Source organism: Serinus canaria, chromosome 25 (assembly GCF_022539315.1).
Source record: "Serinus canaria isolate serCan28SL12 chromosome 25, serCan2020, whole genome shotgun sequence".
NCBI lineage: Eukaryota > Metazoa > Chordata > Aves > Passeriformes > Fringillidae > Serinus > Serinus canaria.
The window spans coordinates 3,019,741-3,043,359 of NC_066338.1; the positions used below are offsets into that span (position 1 = coordinate 3,019,741).

Genomic DNA, 23,619 nt, shown 5'->3' on the forward strand with positions numbered 1-23,619 from the left:
GCACACGCCCATGTTCTTCTTCCTGTTCAACCTGGCCCTCAGTGACCTGGGCTCCATCTGCACCACTGTCCCCAAAGCCATGCAAAATTCCCTCTGGGACACCAGGAACATCTCCTACTCAGGATGTGCTGCACAGGTTTTCTTCTTTCTTTTCTTTATCTCAGCAGAGTTTTCCCTCCTGGCCATCATGTTCTACGACCGCTATGTGTCCATCTGCAAACCCCTGCACTACGGGACCCTCCTGGGCAGCAGAGCTTGTGCCCACATGGCAGCAGCTGCCTGGGCCAGTGGCTTTCTCTATGCTCTGCTGCACACAGCCAATACATTTTCCCTGCCCCTGTGCCATGGCAATGCCCTGGGCCAGTTCTTCTGTGAAATCCCACACATCCTCAAGCTCTCCTGCTCCAAATCCAAACTCAGGGAACATGGAATTATTGTATTTGTTGCCTCTTTAGCATTTGGTTGTTTTGTGTTCATTGTTTTCTCCTATGTTCAGATCTTCAGGGCTGTGCTGAGGATCCCCTCTGAGCAGGGACGTCACAAAGCCTTTTCCACCTGCCTCCCTCACTTGGCTGTGGTCTCCCTGTTCCTCAGCACTATCATATTTGCTCATGTGAAGCCCCTCTCCATCTCCTCCCCATCCCTGGATCTGGCCCTGTCAGTTCTCTATTCCGTGGTTCCTCAAGTACTGAACCCCCTCATCTACAGCCTGAGGAACCAGGAGCTCAAGGCTTCACTGTTAAGACTAATCACAGAACAGTTTCAGCAACATTAAACTGGTTGCAAATTTCTGCTAGTCACATGTAATAAAAGTAATCTTTGATAGTTCTCCTGGTTTCGTTTTTTTTCCTCCCCTGTGTTTGAGTTTCTATTATTGTTCCTTAACCTAGGCAAATATTCGTTTCATTTCTCATTTTGTTTCTCTCAAAAAGTCCTGTGTTTCCAGACTGTGTCAATGAAGAGCTGTCCTCTTAGTGGCTGTAAATGAACTAAGAGATCTCCCAGCAAAGTTTTCACCAGAGATCCCCCTTCTGTTGCCTTCTCTGGAGCTGCAGCAGCAATGTCTGTGTGCAGAGCTGGGGGCAGATCAGTGCTGGCACAGCAGCTGTGCCCAGCAGCAGCAGCCCTTGGTGTCACCAGTGCTGCTCCCATAGCCCTGCCCCTCTGCCCTGGTGGCCCCGGTGTTGCTGTAGGGCCTGAGTGCTCTCGGGGCCGGGCACAGCCCTGGGGGTGGCAGTGCCAGGGCTGCAGCAGGGACAGGCCATGGGCACTGCTGGGGCAGCACTGACACCTCAGGTCAGGCCCTGGGGGCTCCAGGCTCCTTGCCCAGGCTCTCTCAAGAACACTCCCAGGCCAATGCTCAGCACAGAAAAGCCCCGTGAGCAGCCCCAGGGTGGCCGTGGGCAGGCTGGGGGCAAACAGCATGGCTGGGGCTCTGCAAGGGCCCTGGGGCAGACAGGAAGGAGCAGCAGAGCAGGGGCTGATCCATCCCCAGTGTGCTGGACAGCCCAGGGCAGCGTCCCAGAGCGTCCTCATGGAGCTGCCAACAACATCCCCCCTCTGCAGCCCTGGCCTCTCCCCCAGCTCACACAGGTGCCCCATCCTTGCAGGCACAGGCACGGCAGCACTGGCTCAGCAGCCCCTGTTTGCATTGCACAGAGCAGGTGGGAGCACCTCCATGCTGTTGGTGTGAGGACATGAACCTGAGGGAGCACAAATGCCATCAGCCCCTGGGGCCAGGAAGGGCTGAGGGACACCAGGGAAATCACTCAGGTTTGTTGTGGCCTCTGCAGTCAGCCAGAAAGTTTGTTCCCATGAGCTGGGAGTTTCTTGTCCCACTGCAGACGCTGTTGCTCAGAGCCAGGCCTGCCTGGCAGCCACCCCCAAAAAGCCCTGAGCATTTCCTTTTGTTGGGCCTTGGATCCAGCCTGTCCAGGTCCCTCTGCAGAGCCCTCCTACCCTCCAGAACAACACTTGCAGCCGACTTGGTCAGCACAGTTCCATGAAGCCCTGCAATGTCACAATGGTCTCTGTGATTCCATGAGTCCATACATGTTCACAATGGCCCCTTTGTTCTATGGCACCCCTTGGTGTCACCAAGTCCCTTGGATCCTTGGGTCCCACACTGTCACAATGGACCCTTGGTTCCATGAGGTCTCACAGCAATGCTCTCCTTGGTTCCACAGTGTCCCAGTGGCCTCTTGGTCCCAAGGGGCACCACCATGTCAAACATGTTTCCTTCATTCCATGAGTCCCTGAATAGCAACACTGGCCCCTTGGTTCCATGTGGCCCTGCAGTGTCACAATGGCCCCATCATTGCTCAAGGTCCTGCAGTGTCACTATTGGTGTAAAAGAAAAGGGCAAGGAGACCTGCTCCTTTTGGATGCCTTTATTAAGTGATCAGCTCTGAGAGGGGGCCGAGGGGTCGCGCACACCGCCACTGCTCCCTTTGGCGACGCAGAGGAGGAGAGAGAGACAGTTTTGCTTCGCAGCAGAACTGGGGCTTCCGTCCTCATGGGCATGCCTAGGAAGACAGCTCTGGCTCATTGTCTAGGGTCCTCATTCTGGTCCAGTTCTAGTAAAGTCACGGTGACACTTAAAATCTTGCTGATAGAGTAGGGGAACTTTCTGTTGATATGGCTCATAGCTTGGTTTGTTGAATTTTTCTTTGTTTTTAAGGTTCTTTGGTTTGAGTTCTTAGAATGTCTCTTCATGGGAATGTTATCGGGCGCCATCTTAGGGAGCAAGGGAAGCACTTCCCGACGGGGGCAACAAAGATATCAGTAAGGTAGGGGATTAAAAGTTTAACCTTCAACAACTGTTAACATTCTTAACTGTTACAATTTTAAGTTATCATCTAACACTTCTAATTGTATCAACTTACGAACGTCTTCTTAACAGTTACAGTTTCAACTTAACATTTAACACCTCTGATTATATTAACTTCTGAACTTGTTCATAACAACTATGGCCTCCATGGTTCCACAAGGCCACACAGTGTCACAGTGGTCCCTTGGTTCCATGAGGCCCCAGAGTGCCCCAATGGATTCCCTGGTGGCACAGTGTCACAATGGACCCCTGCTTACAAAAGATCCTGCAGTGTCACAAGGGACCCTTGGTTCCACAGGGCACCAGAGGGTCACAGTTGTTCCCTTATGTGCTGGTTTTACATTAATTGACATTTGGTGAGGAGGGAAGAAGCCACCCACAGAAAGGATTATTCTGAGAAGAGCTGCTGAGAGCTTCCTCTGTGCCAAACAGCACCAATCAGTGACTGCTTTTGAAGAATGACACCTTGTAAAAACACTAGAAAGCTGAACACGCCTCTGTGAATGATCATGTTCAAAATGAACAAATCCCAGAAAAAACTCTCCCTTCTGGCCCGGGAACAGGTAACAAGGTCAGCCTGGCTGCCATCTCAGCTGGGCCAGGTTGGGTAGACCCTGCTGGGGGGCCGGGCCCCTTCTCGGGGACCCTGCCAAGCCCTGTACTGGCAGAACTGGGCACCAGCAGCTGCCAGGCAGGGGGGAGGGGAGGCCATCAGCCCATGGCATGTTCCAGCTGAGATCTCAGCTGTTTCCCCCCTCAGTGTGGCCACTGCATGAGATCATGTGGCTGAGGCCAGAGGCTGCCTTGTAGCCCACACAGAGAGTGGCCCCGCGCCTGGCACTGAGCACAGCAGGGGCCAGAGACCGGCCTGCAGCTGATCCTGACACAACCCCAGGGCAGCCTGAAAAATCCATCACCCTGATTACTTTGGCCACTGCTTGGAAGGATCACATGAACATCTGCAGGCCCCAGGAAAGAGATTAACTCTTTCAGTGCATAGATAAGGCTTACAGACCTTCAGTCCTCCCTCGGGTGAGAGAAAAGGACAGAGTGAGAACACGTAGAGAACAACATGAGACATGAAAATCAGTAAGCAGAAGTCCCAGATGGGAGGGTTGAGGAGATGCCTCAGTCCTGGGCTGAAATCCTCTTTTAAGGCTATGGAGAAAATATAATTGGTACATCACTGTCTTTTTTTCCCTGTAACTCATTGAAAGTATGTGACGATTAAGTGTTCCAATTGTAGAAATGAGCAAAGGCATTTATGCTAAAGCAAGCAGATGCTGAAGTAGCTGTGATCCCGTGAGAAGTTTTAACACACAGAGAGAGGAGTGATGAAGAACCTTTTCCCCAAGGGAAAGAAGAAGAAGGCCTCTGTTCCCAGAGATGAAGATGATCTCAGAAACACATAAAGAGAACCATTGCTCTTGAACAGCTCATCCTTAAAATAATAGCTCATAAATGAACATAGCCCACAAATACAGCTGTGGGAAGGCTGCAAAAAGATGGGAGAGACTTCACGATTCCAAATTCCCAGGAGCTGCTATTCATGGAAATTAAAAGCCACGAGAGAACTGTGTACTTGTAGAGAAGTCTCCACTAAATGACAAGAGGGACTCCCCTCCCTAAGTGAACTGAAGAAAGACCATTCTAGAGGTGATAAACTGACTGAACTGTTCCGGTACATTCTTAGTGGGAAAGAAAAGGTTGTAGAAGGGAGGAGAAATGCTTTAAAAGTTTTATTCTGATTCTTATTATTTCTTCTTTTAGTTCCTTTTAATAAAGTTTTCTTTATATACTTTTAAAGTTTAAAGCCTGCTTTACCTTCCTCCTAATCCTATCTCAGAGCAGAAAATGAGTAAGTATATTCTAGTGGGGGCACTGGCATTTAGCCAGCACTGACCCTACCACACTTTAGTTCCATGAGTCCCTGCAGTGTCACAATGGTCCCTCAGTTCAACAAGATCCTACAGTGTCACAGTGACTTCCATGGTTCTGTGAGGACCCAGAGTGTTACACAGGACTCCTTGCTTCCATTCAGCCCCACAGTGTCACAATGGGGCCTTGGTTCCATGGTGCCTTCAGCACACAGTGTCACTGTGATCCTCTTAGTTCCACAAGGCCCTGCAGTGTCACAATGGCCCCTTGCTTCCCCAGGGCCCTGCAGTGTCACAATCATCACAGAATCACAGAATTCACCAGGTTGGAAAAGACCTTGGAGATCAACAAGCCCCACCTGTGACCCAACACCACCTTGTCACCCCAACCATGGCACTCAGTGCCACATCCAGTCATTCCTTAAACACCTCCAGTGACGGTGACTCCCTGGGCAGCCCATTCCAATGCTCAGTCACCCTTTCTGTGAAGAACCTATTCCTAATGTCCAGCCTAAACCTCCCATGGTGCAGCTTAATGCTGTGTCCTCTTGTCCTGTCACTGTTCCTTGGGAGAAGAGCCCGACCCCCTGGCTGCACCCTCCTGTCAGGGAGTTGTAGAGAGTGATGAGGTCTCCCCTGAGCCTCCTCTGCTCCAGGATAAACAACCCCAGCTCCCTCAGTCTCTCCTCACATAACTTGTGTTCCAGACCCCTCCCCAGCCTTGTTGCCCCTCTCTGGACATGCTCCAGCCCCTCCATGTCCTTCCCAAATTCGGGGGCCCAGAACTGGACACAGCACTCGAGGTGTGGCCTCACCAGTGCCAAGCACAGGGGAAGAATCACTGCCCTGCTCCTTCTGGACACACCATTCCTGATCCATAGGAGTGCCAGGGGTTGGATGGGGAAATGGGGAAATGTTGGGATGGGGGTAGGGACAAAGTGTGATTGATTGTCAGCCATGAAGGGGCTTAATTTTCATATCTGTTCAGACTGCATTAGGAGGTGCAGGGGATCAATATCAACTGGGGATTGCTGGTATCTTTAAATAGGAAAAGAAAACTAAACAGGAAAAAAAATTGTCTGCAAATTCTTTTCAATACAGTAGATTCACTTTGAATACACTTCTGCAATCTGTCTAATTAACCACAGAGGAACGGAAGACTTGAATTATTCCCATGGGCTTGTCTGGTTTGGGTGTTTGGACAAATGTTTATGAGCCTTTGTCACTGAATCTCTGAGCTGAAGAGCTCAAGAAAGAAGAGGCTTCTGGACTAGTAAAATTCATCACCAACCTCCAAGGTGCTGAGGATCCATTCTGATCTGAGCATCAACAAACAGAAATGGGCACATCTTTGTGGCTGCCCCAGCTTTGGGATGGGCCCTGGGCCTGGAGCAGGAGCAGCTCCTGAGGGCCCCAAGGCCGGGGCTCTTGTGCTGCCCTGGGCAGATGGGATGGCAGCAGGGGCTGCAGAGCTCTCAGGATCTCCTGCAGAGGAGAGCAGGGCACCCAGGCAGCCTCCTTTCCCTTGGCCAGGCACCTTCCCCATGGTGGGGCTGAGTCCTGTGGGAGCTGCAGCTGCTGCTGTGCCCTTGCCAGGGGCTGAGGCCGTGGGGCAGTGCCCAGAGCAGCCTGGCCTGAGCAGAGCTGTGGGGCCAGAGCCGGCTGGGCTGGGCTGGGCAGAGGCCCTTGGTGCTGCCCAGAGCTCAGGGCAGCTGGGAGAGCTGGCAGGGAGCTGGGCTGGGCTCAGAAATCCTGGCCCAGAAACCATCAGTGCCCATCTCAGCCTGGATGAGTGTGCAGGGGCCAAGAAGAGCAGCCCAGGGTCTGCAAGTTCTCTGTGTGGGAGCTGAGCCTGTGAGCCCTTGAGCCCTGCCAAGTGCTGGGGCTGCACCTCCAGCTCCAGAGGAGATGGGACAGATGGGAGCAGAGACAAATCATTCCTGCTGCATTCTTTCTTGTGTTTGCTTGTACGGGTGACCTGGATCCATATGTAGAGGAGGTGTTTTGTGTCAGATAACACTGGTAGAGTGAGAAGAATAATGCTATGTAGCTGAAAATAATTTTTCATGCATAAAACACAATGAGGAAAAAAGACATATGATCAGAAGAGCATCTGAGTTTTTCAGAGGTTGAGAGACTCATTGATGTTCCAGTAGTCAAACCTGCTCTAATGCGTTCCTCAGGGCTTCCTTGAGATAAGAGGTGACCACAGAGGCCAAGGCCAGCCAGAGCTTTCTGTCCTGGCAGCTTTTGTCTGGGAGAACCCTTGCAGATAGGGAATTTTTCAGGGTGAGTATCAAATTTGGCCATGGGGAAATGGAACGATGGATGGTTCTTTTTCCATAGGAGGGAAAGCACAGAGCCCCAGTTCTCTGGGGGCTGATGAGAGGCAGCCCTCAGCATTCCAAGATCAGCTGGACCTTTCAAGTGGGCCCTTTGAGGCCCAACCAGCCAGACCTATTTCATTTCCCCTTGGTTCCATGAGACCCCAGGGTGTCACAATGTTCTCCTTGCTTCTGCAGGGTCACAGTGGCCCTTTGGTTCCCTGGGGCCCCACAGTGTCACAATGGTCTCCATGATTCCATGGGCCCTTGCAATTCCACAATGCTCTCCATGGATCCACGGTGCCCCCAGGATCACAACGGCCCTTTAGTTCCACGAGGCCCTGGAATGCAGCAATGGCCTCTTGGTTCCACAAAGCCCTGCTGCTCCACCCTGGCCCCTTGGGACCATGTGGCCCAGCAGAGCCAAAGTGATGGCCTTGGTGCCACAAGACCCCACAGTGTCACAATGATCCCTTGGTTCCATGGGACCCCACAGTGTCACAATGGTCTCCATGGTGCCACGAGGCCCCACAGTGTCACCTTGGTCTCCACAGGAAGAAAAGCACGGAGCCCCAGTGTTTCCAGGGCTGATGAACTGCAGTCACCAGACGCCAAGGACACACAGACCTGTCTGTCCTGGCAGCTTTGTCTGGGAGTAACCCCTGGATATTTGAAATTTTGAATGTTGAATCCCAATTTCAACCATTTGTGCCGGGAGAACAAAGCCAGTTCTTTTCCACAGAAAGGAAAGCACGGAGCCCCTGGGTTTGGGAGGCAGGTGAGAGCTGGCAGTCAGGAGGCCAAGGCCAGCCAGACCTGTCTGTAATGGCAGCTTTTGTGTAGGAGCAATCATTGGATATAAGATCTCTAGAGGTGTAAACCCAATTTCAGCCATAGGCACCTGTACAAGAAGGATGGTTTGTGGAGAGTGCAGTTCAGACCTGGCTGTTAGAAAGAGGGCACAGCCAGATAGATTTATTATGAATAGACAGCATGAAAGACGAAGGCCGGTTCAGAGGCAGGATGTCCTTGTGAAGTGGGAACTATGCGAAAAGTAACGAACTAGAGGAAGAAAGGAGAATCTGCACATAGCTAGCTAGCTGCAAAGATAAGCAAGACAAACTACAGGAATGCCAATTAGGGAGGAGTTGACCTTTAGGAGCTGACCAATAATGAGCTTGGCTTTTGCAATATGCATGAGGTCATTATAAAATGTATTTAACCAGAACTATATGATCAATAAACGAGTTTCGCTGATGAACCATCTGGTGTCCACGTCTCCCTTCATCTGACAAATGGTGACCCCAAACGTTGACCCCTGCGTCTCGAATAAAAGAAAACAGGGGAGGACGTGCCAGTCCTCAGTGAAGTAGCGTTGGGTCCTTTAGCAGCGGGGACGGCGTCCAACAAAGCAAGGAGAGGCGCCCCCAAAGGCATATAGGTGCTTTGGGCCATACGTGTCACCGGAGCCTGAAAAGATGCAACAGCGCTGACGAATAATGGAAAGACAAGTGGCATATGATTTATTTACAAATACCCTAGAAAAGAAAGGGTTAAAGGGAGTAGATCTTAAAAAAGAACTCCCGGGATTACTAGCATGGGGATATTCAAAAGGTTGCTTTGTTAACCCCCACACAGTGCATGAGCTAACTGTATGGAAAATGTTAGGAGATTTATTGTGGGATGGTGTTTTAGACGATGATAAGACCTTGAAAAAGTTAGCAAAGGCTTGGCGTGTTATTTATAACTTTGCTTCAGCAAGTAACAGAGCAAAAGGCAGCGGAAAAGGCAGTTGAGGCTTTCAGGAAAAATCTAGAATACGGAGGGGAGGATGAACCGTTAGCCCCAGGAATAACTCGGGTGTCGATTCCTGTAACGCCATCTGCCCCCCCTGAAGAAGGTAATAGCCAGACAGAGCCAGAAAGGCTTGAAGGTAGTAGCCAGACAGAGCCAGAAAAGCCTGAGGGTAATAGCCAGACAGAGCCAGAAAAGCCTGACTTAAGCAGCCAGATGAAAGTGGTCGTGTGGCCAGGACCCCCAGAATCCCCTCCACCTCTAAATGAGCTGGAGCCTGATCCTGTCACTACGGCGCAGAGCGACCTGTGGGAGGAGATGGCAAAGCAAAAGAGGGAGGCTTGGAGTAAGGTGGCCCGAGAAGGGTTAACGATGGGGGATGAAGACATGATCAAGGCCGCAAACTCAATGGCTTATCCAGTTGTTTACAATCCGGTATATGATAATCAAGGGCAGCACATCCAAACTGATGCTGGTTATTCCCCCTTAGATTGGAAGCTTTTAACAGAACTGAGGCAGACTGTCAGTCAGTATGGGTTTAGGAGCGAGCCAGTGAAACAGATGCTGGACTATCTGTTTAATGCACAGTTGCTAATACCAAATGATTTGAGAGGGCTTGTGAAGCTAATGCTTACACAACATCAGCAGCTACTATTTAATGCTCATTGGCAGGCACAAGTACAGCAGTCACTCTTGATTCAAAGGCAACCAGGAGATCCACTCCATGGAGTGACTATGGAAGAGTTGTTAGGGCTAGGTCCATATCTATGGATGGAAGCGCAGCTATTACTGGGTCCAGACAAGATAAGGGAAGCTATGAGGTTGGTTAGAGCTGCTATGGACAAAGTACAGGATACTTCTGGTGTACCAGCATATATGGGAATTAAGCAGGGGAGAGAAGAATCCTTTGGGTCATTTATTGATAGGTGTGCAGCTGCGATAGATCATGCTGGGATTCCAGATTACAGGAAAGGGGCAATGTTAGAGCAATGTGCCCTGCAGAATGCTTCAGATGCTACAAAGTGAGTATTAGCTAAGCATTAGACAGAATGGCAAGTCAGCCGGTAGGCACACAAGCATTTTTAGTAAAAGCTATAGAGCAGCTAGGAATAGGGTTACAAAAGCAGGCAGCATCATCTCAAGCACAGGTGTTAGCCGCACTTGTTCCTCTTCAGGGCTCCGGCACCAGGCACTACCTCTGCTGATCGTCCAGGATCATCCATGCGCTGCCATCGATGTGGAAGGAGCGGTCACCTGAGACGAGCCTGTCGGGCTACTGGAGTGTGGTGTCAGCAATGTCAGTCTGGGACGCATAATTCTTCCGCCTGTCGCCGGAGGTCGGGAAACCCGTTGCGGAGCGCGAACAACAGCAACGGCTGCGCCCCGAAACAAGTAGCCGCTGCGACAACAGCGCCATCTGCAGACTGCAACCCGCCACAGCAGGGAGCCTGGGGCTCGATTTAACAGCCAACGTGGAGGTAACCCTGATGACGACGTGCCCCAGTAAAATTCCAACAGGCACAAAAGGACCTATTCAAATTCATGGAAAAGCTTATGGTGCTTTATTAATTGGACGCTCTTCAGCCTAACTGGCAGGACTGTTTGTATTGCCAGGTGTTATTGATGCTGACCTTGGTGGGGAGATACAAATTATGGCCTGTACCTTATTTCCACCACTTAAAATCCCAAAAAGACAGCGGATTGCTCAGTTGGTCCCCCTACCGCAAATAACTGAGGGAATAATTCCACAACAGGATTTACCTAGGGGGAACCAGGGATTTGGGTCATCTGGACTAACATTACTCACCATGGACTTAAGGGACCGACCAAAAACACAAATTACAATCACATATGCTGGAGAGGAAAAGGTTGTGCAAGGACTGTTGGATACAGGAGCAGATACCAGTATTGTATCACCTCAATACTGGCCGAAGCACTGGCCTCTTTTTGCCACAGTGGATACAGTCACGGGCGTGGGAGGTTTTACCTTGGCAAAGAAAACACCTCAGGTTTGGATTCAGGTGGATGGACAAGGACTATCTACAGTTTTGTCGGTGGTCCCTTTACCTCCAACAGTGCAGTGTCTGATTGGAAGGGATGTTTTAGCCCAACTGGGGGTGGTGTTGTCCAATGAGCACCCTTTGGGGTAACTGCCATTGCTTGGACTTTCCCCATTCCGCTTACCTGGACTACAAATAACCTAGTAACGGTGAAGCAATGGCCATTAAAAGGGGAAAGCTTATACCAGGCACACCAATTGGTGAATGAACCGTATCAACAGGGGCACCTTAAATTGTCTACCAGTCCATGGAATACACCAATTTTTGTCATCAAGAAGAAATTGGGCAAGTATCGCTTGCTGCATGATTTAAGGGCTGTAAATGATCAAATGGAACCTATGGGAGCGTTGCAGCCAGGATTACCTAATCCGTCCATGTTGCCACAGGACTGGTGCTTGCTAATTATTGATTTAAAGGATTGCTTTTTCACAATTTTGTTGCACCCTCAGGATACCAAACGGTTTGCATTTACCTTACCAGCCATTAACAGAGGTGAACCTGATAAGCGGTTCGAATGGATTACATTACCACAGGCCATGCGCAATAGCCCTATGTTATGTCAGCTCTACGTTGATGCAGCACTACAGCCATTACGAGTTGCCTGGCCCGACATAATTATTTACCATTATATGGATGATATTTTGTTTGCTCAACCACACCCCTTTAGAGATGATCAGATTCAGTACATTGAGGCTACCTTAAAACAAGCATCCTTAATAATAGCCCCAGAAAAGGTGCAAAAAACATCTCCATGGAAGTATTTAGGCTGGACTATTACCCAAAGCCTAATAAAGCCACAGAAACTGGAACTACAGCTGGAGATAAAAAATCTTCGTGATGCACAGAAACTTTTAGGGGATTTACAGTGGCTAAAACCTATTGTGGGGATACCAAACACGCTTTTAGAATCTCTTCGGCCGCTGCTGAAAGGCACAGATCCCGCAGCTGTTGTTACAGTTACACCAGAGCAACGTGTCACCTTAAACCACATTCTGCGCTGTGTCACAGAAGGGTTTGTTCAGCGTCGTTTGCCAGATGTTCCCCTGACTCTTACAATTTGGCACTCATCGAAACATTTGTTAGGGGCACTTACCCAATTTGAAAAGAACACGGGGGAACTCAGGGTATTGGAATGGTTGTCTCCACCCTTACAGTTAAGGAAAACAATTAGCACAAAGATGGATCAGCTTGCTGCTTTAATTAAGAAAGGCAGGCTACGGATATTAAAGTCACAGGAACGTCGCCAGCAACTATACATCTGCTAATAAAAAACGAGGACTTAGACTGGTTTTTATTGAACTCTGAGGAGCTGCAGAAAGCTTTGTTGGACTCAAATGCATGCATTCTTACTGGACCACTTTTTCCAAAACAGCTACAATGGTTAGGAGAATGGCAATGGATTACTCGACCTTTACTTCAGGAGCAGCCAATTCCGAATGCTATTATAGTATTCACAGACGCAGGCAAGAAATCAAGGAGGGCAGCTGTCACATGGAAAACTGAGGACACATGGCAATATAAACTTTTGGATGCGTGCCCCGAGGACAGTCTCCAAACTCTTGAATTGCTTGCAGTTGTATGGGCATGTGTTACTTTTACAGGTCCTTTAAATGTAGTCACGGACTCTCTTTATGTGGCTGGGGTAGCAAAAAGGTTGGAAGATGCATCGGTAAAGGAAGTTACTAATAGACGGCTTTATGAGTTATTGTTACAATTACAGAGAGGATTGCAGATTAGGGAAAATCCTTACTGTATCATTCACATTAGGAGCCATAAATGGGATATTGGTTTAGGAGAAGGTAATGCTAGAGCTGACAGATTGGTTATGACCGCAGATAGACAAGGCAATAATTTTGAAATAGCTCGTGAGATGCATGATCTTTATCATCAGAATGCAAAAGGGTTGATGAGGAGTTGCACAATCACTGCTCAGGAAGCTAAGGCCATAGTAAGAGCATGCCCTATCTGTAGCTATCAGAATAGTGGGGTAGGCCTGTGATGTGGGGTCATCCCTCGTGGTTTGAAATGAAATGAGATTTGGCAAATGGATGTGACACATGTTTCAGAATTTGGCAGGCTTAAATATGTGCATGTAACCATAGATACATACAGTAAGTGTATGTGGGCAACAGCACAAGCAGGAGAAAGAGCATTGCACATTATACGTCATTTGACTAGTTGTTTTGCTGTGATGGGAGTACCCAGTCAGAAAAAGACAGATAATGGCCCTGCCTATGTAGGGAAACGGGTCGAGCAATTTTTAAGGTTGTGGAAGGTTAAACATGTTACAGGAATACCCCATTCTCCCACGGGTCAAGCCATAGTGGAACGAGCCAATCACACACTTAAGACCTATCTTAAGAAACATGATGGGATAGCAGACCCTCAGGAGCGGCTAGCTAAAGTGTTGTATGTTTTAAATCACTTGTGTGTGTTTGGAGATGAGATAGTGCCACCAGCTGTCAGGCATGAACAACAACAAGATCAGGAGTTAAACTCGGGGAAAAAGGTTTGGGTTCGGTATCGAGACCCCAAAACAGGTCTTTGGGAAGGACCAGCAGAAGTGATTTACTGGGGAAGAGGTTATGTTTGTGTTTCAACCCCTACAGGGACACTCTGGGTACCTGCTAAATGGGTCAAGCCTTGCGTATCTGGGACGAAGAATGGTGGAGAAACTTAGCCAGTGGTGACGGGAGACTGCTACAACAAAAGTTTTTGCTTGTGCTTCGTAAGGATCTACAGTATCTCGCCCAGTTCAGCAGAGAGGCAAGACGTGCATTGAGCAAACCACCAGACAATTGGGTGGACTGGGTATTGGATGTTGATTTTGACGATTGTGAACTGTTATCAAAAATTGCTTGTTGCGCTTGTAATCAACTCTCGTGCTCTGCTTGGATAGCAATACATTGTGGGGGGTGTAATCGAAGGTTTTGGTTAGATCAGCTAACTTTGGGACAGCTTTGGTGTAGATCGTGTAGTTTTGACTGGGTAATAGGGCTAAATTGGGTAACTGCATTACAGAACTATACTGGTTTGCCAGGAAGGCAGGGACTAAGCTTGTATGAGAGTGCAGAACAACTTGGAATAGCATTTGTGAGGTGGCATTTGCAACATTGGAGGAAAAGAATAGATGCTATTAGAAATTCTCATATAATAGCTGCTCGGTGCAGGAATCAGGTGCCATTAACTCAAACCTCAGTATTAGGACCCTTTACAGAAGATCTGGATATAGAGTTAGACAACTGTTTGGAAAGGTTACGCAGATTGAAAATAAAAAGGTACGGGACAGTTAAACTCAAAGAGAAAAGAAGGAGGCGCTGGTAAAAAGATGAAGCTTGTCAGTGTTGCTTTGTTTTTGCTGCTATACTTTACTGGGATAGGTCAAGTTACAGAGATAACACGGTTCAATTCACCAAGGAATAACATATGGGTTACCATTGCAAATCAAACCAATCAATCATCCCTTTGCTTAAGCCTAGGAGGAATTACTAATCCTTTTCATACCTGCTTGATAGGATTACCTGTATGGTCCCCTAGTGAGTTTTGTGGGCTAGTGAATAATCAGACTTGGTGTTCTCATAACATGACTAAAATTAACTCTTCTACCCCTGGACATAACAAATACCAGAACGATGGTTTCCGTCAATGCCAGATAGTTTTGTCACTGAATACTTCCTTACTTTCCCCTCCAGAGGAATTGGATCTTTTTGGGTGTGCAAACGCCAGTATGACTAACACATCACAGGGAGGTTGGTTTAGTTTTGTACCATTGAATAACCAAAATTGGGATCAGAACAGGAAGCATTGGGCTACCTTAAATTCTGCTCTAGGTATAGATAAGGTATGATTTATACAAATTGTAATAGCAGCAGCCTTCGAACACCATGAAAACTGCCACCAGGGATATTTTTGCCTTGTGGCGATCGAGCATGGAATGTGTACCAGCTAGACCACAAGGAGGACCCTGCTATTTGGGAAAATTGTCCTTATTTCACCCTAATGTGTCATTACTAATGCAATGGAGCCGTAATAGCACTAGGTCATGACACAGCATCCATGATTTAGAGTGCAGCCAGGTAGGAACACCAACATTTTGGGGTGATTTTAGACGAGTGGTTACGTCAACTCTTTTACCTGCAATGGCAGCAAGTAAGGCTTTAAATTTAGCAAAGGAGCTAGGATGTTGGACTAGAGAGGAATTGAACAAAACCTCAGAAGTTTTGGATATGCTGACTACAGATGTGCAAAGTGTTAATCATGCTGTGTTGCAAAACAGAGCTGCTATAGATTTTTTGCTTTTAGCACAAGGCTATGGATGTGAGGAATTTGAAGGTATGTGTTGTATGAATCTATCTGATCACTCTGTTTCAATTCACACTAAGATTAAGGAACTTCGAGATGGACTCCATAAATTAAAAGAAGAACAGGGTCTAGGACTTGATGAGTGGTTGAAAGGTTTAGATTTGGGACCATGGTTACGGAATGTTGTGATTTACGCTATTGGGTTACTGGGAGTGATTTTGCTTATTTTGCTGTTGTTACCTTGTGTCCTTAATTGTATACAGGGGATGATACAGCGTACAATTGAAAAGACCTGGAAAACACATCTTTTAGCTCAAAAAGAAAACGGGGGAAATGTGGAGAGTGCAGTTCAGACCTGGCTGATAGAAAGAGGGCACAGCCAGATAGATTTATTATGAATGGACATTGTGTGAGACAAAGGCCCACAGAAGCAGGATATCCTTGAGAAGTGGGAACTCTATGAGAAGTAGCAAAACAGAGCGAAAAAGTAGGACGAGAAATGAGTTTCTGCACGTAGCCAGCTAGCTGCAAAGATAGCAAGATAAACTACAGAAATGCCAATTTAGGAGGAGCTGACCTAGGAACTAACCAATAATGAGCTTGATTTTTGCAATATGCATGAGGTCATTATGGAATGTATTTAACCAGAACTTGTTGCTAACATATTTTATGAAAAATCCTTTACTTAGGATTTTTCCTTTTTCAGAGCTGAGAAGCTTTGGAACACTAAACAATTCTTATTTGTTGTTGTGGAATGCCACGGGAAAATCTGTGATTGGTCTCGTCAGGCTGTTTTTAATGAAGAGCTTATCACAATTCACTTGTTTGGCCCGTCTTGGGCTGAGAAGACTTCAGTTTACACATTCTTTTTTATTCTTAGTTTAGTTTTGTAGTGAAACTTTTCTCTTTACTCTTTTAGTATAGTTTCTATATCTTATATATCATATCATAATAAATCAAAGCTTTTTGATGCATGGAGTCAACGTTGTTGTCTCTTCCCTCATCCTAAGACCTCAGAAAACCCGCTGTAATAAGAACTATATGGTTAATAAACGAGTTTCGCTGGTGAACCATCTGGTGTCCGCGTCTCCCTTCATCCGACACAAGTTCTTAAAATCTTTGCTGCAAGAGTTGGGCTGGAGGCACGGTGTGGAAAGCCAAGAGGAGCTGCAGTTGGTGGCACATCTTGTGACAGAAGCAGTACCTCATTCTCCAGGAAAGATTCTTGGAAAGAGCAAAGAGGACTGAGGAGAAGATGATGGGAAAACTGAAAGAGCTTTTAAGAAAGGAAATGAAATGAAAACAGAAAGAAACCATCTGAGATGTTTACTATATTTATTTTTATGCTCCCTTTTCCATCTTGCACTACTTCTCCATCCCATTAATTCCAAATGGATCTCACCTCGAAGATGCATGACTTGGCAAGTTTTAGACACTGTCAAATACCATGAGCTACATACAGTTTTCCTTCCCCTGGTTTTCTTTGGAAAGCAATGCTGGAGAGGTAAGTGTAGTGCCTGGGTCAGGTACAAAGTCAGTATTCAGGGAATGCGCTCCGACAGGGTTTGACCCTCAGCAGGGACAGTGCACAGCAGGGACCGAGGGGATTCCTGTGCCGCTGTGCAGGAGTCCAGACTCTGGGTCTTGGCTGAACACGGCAAAGTTCCCGTGTTTGGACAGGCTCAGGGGCTGCCCCCGGGGAGCGCGGGGCTCGGCGCGGGGGCGAGTGGGCAACAGACAAACGGACACGGGGACAAACGGCCCCGGCGCTTCAGTTGCAGTGGCAGCAGCAGCGAAAGCAGCGACTTTGTCGAGTCCCTCTTGCTTGTCATCTCCCTCTCCCGCAGTCCCGCACCCTCTCCCGGTCTCCCTTCCCCGGGGTCCCCTCCTCTCCCAGGCTCTCTCTCCCCATGCCCGGTCGGGCCATGCCCCTGGCCCGGCCCCGGGCGGGGCTGCCCCGTCCTCGCCTCCGGCCGGCTCTGGTCGTACTGGCGGTGGCGCTGCTGGGCAGGCATCAGTGCCTGGGACCGGGGCGGCATCGCCTCCCTTTGGCTCCGCCTGGCCCGAACCCGGCTCCGGCCCCGACACCGGCCCCGACCCCGGCTCCTGCCATGGCCCGCGGAGGACACAGGTGGCGCGGCCGCTCCCGCCGCCTCCGCTGCCGCTTGCCCGGCCCGAGCTCCGCCGCTCGGCAGCGCGGCCGCCGGCCCCGAGCCGCCGCTGTCCCGTTGCAGGGAGCGAACGCCAGGGGATGGCCGGCCCGGGGCGCTTGAGGGACACTCGGGGGCCGTTGCCGGCCCCGGGGCGAGCGCCGACAGCCGCGTCCCGCCGGCAGGGAAGGCGCACCAGGGCCTGAAGGAGCAGTACCGGCTGGGCTCGCTGCTGGGGCGCGGCGGCTTCGGCAGCGTCTTCGCGGCCACGCGGCTCTCGGACGGAGCCCCGGTGAGCGGCGGGGCCGGCGACAGGCGCAGGAGGAGGAGGGGGAGGAGGAGGAGGGAGGAAGGAGGAGGATGGGGCTGGGCAAGGCGGGCGGCGAGCTGAGACCGCTGCTGACTTTGGCTTGCAGGTGGCCATCAAAAGGGTGCCCCGGAAGCGCGTCCGGCACTGGGGCGAGCTGGTGAGTGAGCGGGGCCAGCGGGAGCAGCCGGGTCGTGCTGGGCGGGGATGAGCCGAGGCCCGGCAGGCTGGAAGCCTCCAGGACACCTCGAGGGAGAGCGAGCGTGGGGCCAGCGCAGGACACAGAGCATCCCGGCCTGGCTGAAGGTTTCCCGAGCCCCGGCACGGCATCAGCCCCACTGACGGCATCGTGCTCCTCCCACAGCCCGACGGCAGCAGCGCACCCCTGGAGATCGTGCTGCTGGCCAAGGTGTCCACTGGCTTCCCTGGTGTGGTCCAGCTGCTGGAGTGGCTTGAGCTCCCCAATGACGTCTTGATGGTGCTGGAGCGCCCGGAGCAGTGTCAGGACCTGCAGCATTTCATTCGGGCACGGCGGTTCCTGCCCGAGGAGGTGGCGCAGGAGCTGTTCTGCCAGGTGCTGGAGGCCGTGCGGCACTGCACCAGCTGTGGGGTCCTGCACAGGGACATCAAACCAGAGAACATCCTGGTTGACCTGGCCACCGGGCAGGCCAAATTGATTGACTTTGGCTGTGGCACGTACTTGCAGGACACAGCCTACACTCACTTTGCAGGTGAGCCCACACAGGGTGTGCTCCTGGTCCCAGCATCTCATGGCCCAACATCTCACAGCCCAAGCTAGGTGTGGCAGTTGGGGATTCTCCCTTTTGCTGCCCTTCATGGCACTGAGACTTCAGCCGAGTTGCTTTTGAGCAGGGCTGGGTGGGGAGCCAGCTTCCAGCCCTGCTGGCATCCTTTGCCCACCATTCTTCCGAGGACTGGGGCTGGGGCAGCCAGCCCAACGAAAACACCTGTGGGTGGGAGTAGCCGAGAGGAGGGGTCGGAACCAGTGCCCCAGAAAGTTTGGTGTGCAGGTGAGAAAGGGCTTGGACTGCTCCACTCCCCTGGTTTGTCTTGGGTTCATAATGTTTTTTGGAGCAATGCAGGCAGGGAGGATGTAGGCATGTTTTTCCCCCAGCAGTGACTGGTTTTTCCCTTGTTATGGTCAGGCCTTGCCAGGACTTCTTCTGCTGCCCTCTTCCAGTACCAGTGGTTTCTTTTCCAAGCCCAAATCTGTACACAAGTCCCAGGTGCTGGTGAGAGGGCAGTGGGTCATACCCCATGTGCCACTGGAGCAGGCCCTGCACACTCAGGGATGCTGGGGCCAGGCTCTGGGAGCAGCAGCATCCCCCTGATGAACTCCATCTGTATTCCATAGGAACACGCTCATACAGCCCCCCGGAATGGACCCACTTTGGCTGGTACTATGGCAGGCCAGCTACCATCTGGTCCCTGGGCATCCTGCTGCACCAGATGGTCTGTGGGAAGCACCCTTTCAGGCGGGGCCAGAACATCAGCTGGGACCATCAGCTCTCGCTGCCACAAGGGCTCTCTCAAGGTGGATCCTCATCTCTGGGCACGGGGGGAATCCCAGTGCTGGGAGACAGCAGCGGGCTCGTGAGCATCCCGCTCTGGCAGCTGCTGAGGAGGTGGCACATGTCCTGCTCTCCTGCTCTCCTCCAAAACAGGGAATGGATGGGAAAGCTTAGGCCCAGCTTTGAGCACATCCAGCATGGCCTGGGCACGGGAATAGTGGGGCAAAGCCAACAGGAGCCTTCTCCAACTGACCGGCGGTTTGTGGTTTCTCTGCCCAGAGTGCCAAGATCTGATCAGGCAATGTTTATCCATGCTGGACTCTGACAGGCCCTGATGAGAAGAGCTGCTCTGTCATCCTTGGATGCAGGATATTCATCTGCCCTAGAAGAAGGGAGAGAGCCACAGGCACACTGTGATGCCGGGCCCTGGTAAGTTACAGCTCCACACATGCCTTGGCCATCAGAAGCAAAGGAAGCCAGACTTTTTTGTCCTGCCTCTGTCACTGCCCAGGGCTCATCAGATGGGAACACACAGCCCTTGTGCTGGAGCTGAGCTGCTCTGCCCAGCACTGGTGGCCACCATCCAAGCTGGTTTTGCTTGTCCTGGTTCCCTGACAGCTGGGGCCCTGGGCAGAACCCTGAGAGCCTGGTCTCACCCCAGGGAAGGAGAAGGAGCCCCTGGAGAAGCTGTACCAGGTGGGACTGCTGCTGCTGGAGACAGAAAGGATGACATCAAGGATGGCAACCTCTTCCTGGACCTGGCCACTGGCCAGCTGAAGATGATGGACTTTGATTGTGGCACCTTCTCCAAAGCCAGGCTCCACAGCGAATTTGCAGATGAGTCCACACGCAGGGGGATGCTCCCAGATTTGGGCATTGCACAGCCTGGCCAGGGAACCAAAGGTTCCCCCTTTGCTGGGGCAGATGCAGCTGATCCTTCAGTCGGCTGCCCAGCTGGTTTTGGCAGGGCTGGGGGGATGGGCTGGGCTGGGTACGAAATGGGAGTGGGCTCCTGGCCCTGCCAACAGCCCCCAGCACCCACCGTGCTCTGGGCTGGGGCTGGGGCAGCCAGCCCAACACAAACAAACCCCCATGGTGGGAGCAGAGGTGGGACTCCAGAACCTGCTGGAGCTGGGGCTGCTTTGCTGTGCAGGCAAGGAAGGGCTTGGGCTGCTCCACTGCCCTTGTCTGCTTTGGGATCAGCGTTATTGTGGGAGGCAGTGCAGGGGGAAGGGAGAAAGCCTGGGCTTCCCTCACCTGTGTGTGGGTTTTTCCTTCCATGCAGGGGTTGGGCCTTCCTCATGGCCCTGGCAGAGATAAGATTTTTTACCTTTTTTCTTGTTTCTCTTTTTTGTCTGTAATCTATTTTCAATAACTTGTTGTTTGTTTTTCTAGATGAAGCCTTATAGGTTGGGTCCAGTCTGGATCAGGAAGTGCTTGGGACCAGCTGCAGTGTGGATGGGCAGTGCCCTTGGAGAAGGCTGAGGACATCGTTTGGGACCAGCTTTTCTTCCAGCAGGGGTTGGTGTGAGGTGAGTCCCTGTCTGCCGGGCAAGGTGGGATCAGAGCTTCTGGGAGATGGCAGCGAGCACAGGAGCATCCTGCTCTGGGCAGCTGCTGAGGAGGCGGATGTGCCCTGGCTGGCTGCAGGCTGGGCACATGTCCTGCCCTCCTGCTCTGCTGCCAAATGCAGCAGTGCTGGGCAGCTCTGGGCACCGCTCTGAGCACGGCCAGCATGGCCTGGGCAGCGTGGCTGGGACAAGGGCACAGGAGCCTTCAGCTGACGGGCAGTTTCTGCTTTCTCTCCTTGCAGCCGGGCTCTGCGGGTGCTGAGGCTGCTCTGGGCTCTGCCAGGGCTCTGCTGGAGCTCAGCACCGGGCTGGAATCAGCCAAAGAAGAAATGGTGTGACCTGCAGCACAGACTTGCTTGAGCATTTTGGCAGCACAGCTCAAGTTTGCAGAGTGTACACCTCCAAGGGAAAACATGACACCCCCCAAAAAATAAATTTGTTCAATAACTTCTGAAATGAAATCAATCTGGGATGCCCCCAAATGACATTTCTCAGCTTGCTCAAGCTGTAGCTCAGCCCTTCTCTGAACAGTTCTCTCACCTGCCTTTTACTACTGCTCCCTCTTTTCCCTCAGTGAGTTCCCAGCCCATTGCAGTCTGTATCACACTGTTGCCTTCCTTGATGCCCCTCACCACGAGGAGGGCTGAGCCCCAGGCTTAGGGACTCATCCTGTCACTGGCTGAGGAGCAGCAATGTCTCAGAGGTCCCATGGGATTTTAGTGTCATTGAGAGCCACTCTCCAGCCCTCAGCTCTGCTCACTGCTGAGCTCCCACTCCCTTTCCCTTGTCCTTCCAGCAGGATGAGCTCTCTGAATCCCCTTGAGCCTCTTCACCCTTCCCAGCCCTCAAACCCCCTCAGTTAGGCCCAAGCTGAAGCTTCTCTGTCTCCTCTGGTGTAGAGGGTGATCTTGTCCCCCAATGAGTTGCAGCTTGACCAGTTGCTGAAGATTGGAGGAAGGCCTGATCTTGACAGGCCACACCTGCAACCAACAAGAACTAGTGATATATAAGAGTGAGGAAAGAGGAGTGAGCGGAGTCAGATTGCTACTGCAAGGACCTGGAACAGTCAGTGTGTAGAGGAACTGCCTGTGAGGAACATCAAGAAGGTATGAAGCTCTGACAATATGAAATCCTTGCGCTATGATGACGCTAGAATTTGTGTTATCTAAGACAACATTCTGGCACACCAGTCCAGTGCCCTGTGCAGGGAGCCCCAGCCCCAGAGCACAGCACACAACAGTGCAGTCTGGGCTGGAGCAGCTGCCCTGCAGCCCTGGCTTGGCTCTTTGTGGCAGGGGAATGCTCCCTGTTTCCAGCTGTCCCTGCAGGATGGCTCCAGGGCAGAGCCCAGCCAGGCTCCCACTGCAGCCCCTGGAGCTTGGGGCAGACAGTGCTCCCAGAGCTGAGGTTCCTGGGGAGCACCCGGAGCTGCGCCTTGCACTCTGTTGCCGTGTGTCACAGTGCAGGCTGGCTAGTGCTGTGTGAATGCACCAGCCCCTGGTTTGACTGACAGGGGCCTTGCCCAGTCACATCTCTGCCAAGGCTGCAGCATTTCACTGGCCAGAACCTGACAAGGCATAGAGATCAGAGCAATGAAATTATCCAGACTGGATTTTTCCAAGGCCCTTTAGAAGGAAGGGCTTGAGAATAAATGCTCTCTGTTTGCCACATGAACATTGGGGTGAGTTGGTGTCTTTGTCTTAAACCCACTCCCCTTCCAGCCAATGTTACAGCCACCCACTCCCTCACACATCCCCCTCATGCCTTCCCACTGCCGTGTCCTGTCAGGGTTTCTCAGCCCCTTGTCCCTTCATGGCCCCGTCCCCTCAGGGTTTCCCCCAGCCCAGCCAACCTGCCCAGCAGCAGCACCACAGCCCCACAGCATCTCCAGAGGAGCCCCATCCAGAGGCACCTCTGTGTCCTCCTGCCGGGCACAGGGCTTGTGGCCATCTCCAGGCACCTCTCTCACAGGGATCTCTGCAGCTCCAGCCCCTGCCCACCCGCTCTGCTGGCAGCACAAAGGCTTCAGCAGAACCACCAAAGGCCAAGGGGCTTCTGGCCATGTTCCCTGCAACACTGCACGCCGGGACAGCTAGCTGAGCCTAAGCACCCTTTTCCCCCTCTTCCCCTATGCCCTGCAGACCCTGGGTTGCAAAAGAAGGCTCCTGGGAGTCTGTGTATTATAACACATTCTATATTCCTATACTACAGAAAATAAAAAAGAAAAAAAGAACAATCTTAAAGAAATAAAAAATTCCCACTGGCTCCGGTGGCCCCAGGAGACAGAGCCTCTGGGCTCAGCTCTCTGCAGATCTCCAGAAGCGCAGCCAGCTGAGCCCCAAAAGACGAGGCCGTGTCCTCCCTGCCCTGTGGAGCTGATCCTGCAGCCTCTGGAAGACAGAAGATCTCTCACTCTGGAGTGACTGGAGGACATTCAGTGTTTGCAGTGCCATGTCTGACGTGGCACTGCTGGTGTCCTCTGTCAGGTGTTCAAGGGCTGAAAGAGAGAGGAACAGAGCCATGGTCAGATCCCGAATCTGAGAGAACCCGAGGAGAGGCCCCTGCCAGGGCCGTCCCAGCCGGCTCTAGCCATGGCCAGGAGGGAGCAGAGACCAAGGGGACCAGCCCAACGCTGCTGGCCTTGAATCCTCCATGTGGCTCTGAAATCTCTGTGCTCTGCCCATGCCGCCCCTCGTCCGCACAGGGAGCAGAGCCCTCTGCAGCCGGGACAGGGCTTGCAGCTCCCCCCGCCAGCCCCCGCTGCCAGCCCGCTGCCCTCACTCACCGTTGCCGATGAGCTGGAGCTCTTCCTTCTTCCTCCTCAGGTGCAGCCCGGCCATCCCTGGGAACACAGAGCCTGTCACGGCCCCAG

At 51.5% G+C, this 23,619-nt stretch overlaps 1 protein-coding gene and 1 pseudogene across 1 annotated transcript; both read left to right on the plus strand.

The window, feature by feature from the left end:
• The first annotated feature begins 43 nt into the window (after nt 1-43).
• On the plus strand, nt 44-775 carry LOC115484770 (olfactory receptor 14J1-like). Its single transcript, XM_050984252.1, has one exon. It carries the CDS (start codon nt 80-82, stop codon nt 773-775), a length of 696 nt encoding a protein of 231 aa, XP_050840209.1. The 5' UTR covers nt 44-79.
• Nucleotides 776-17,097: 16,322 nt separating this feature from the next.
• Nucleotides 17,098-19,585, plus strand: LOC127060441 (serine/threonine-protein kinase pim-1-like; annotated as a pseudogene).
• Nucleotides 19,586-23,619: the final 4,034 nt, after the last annotated feature.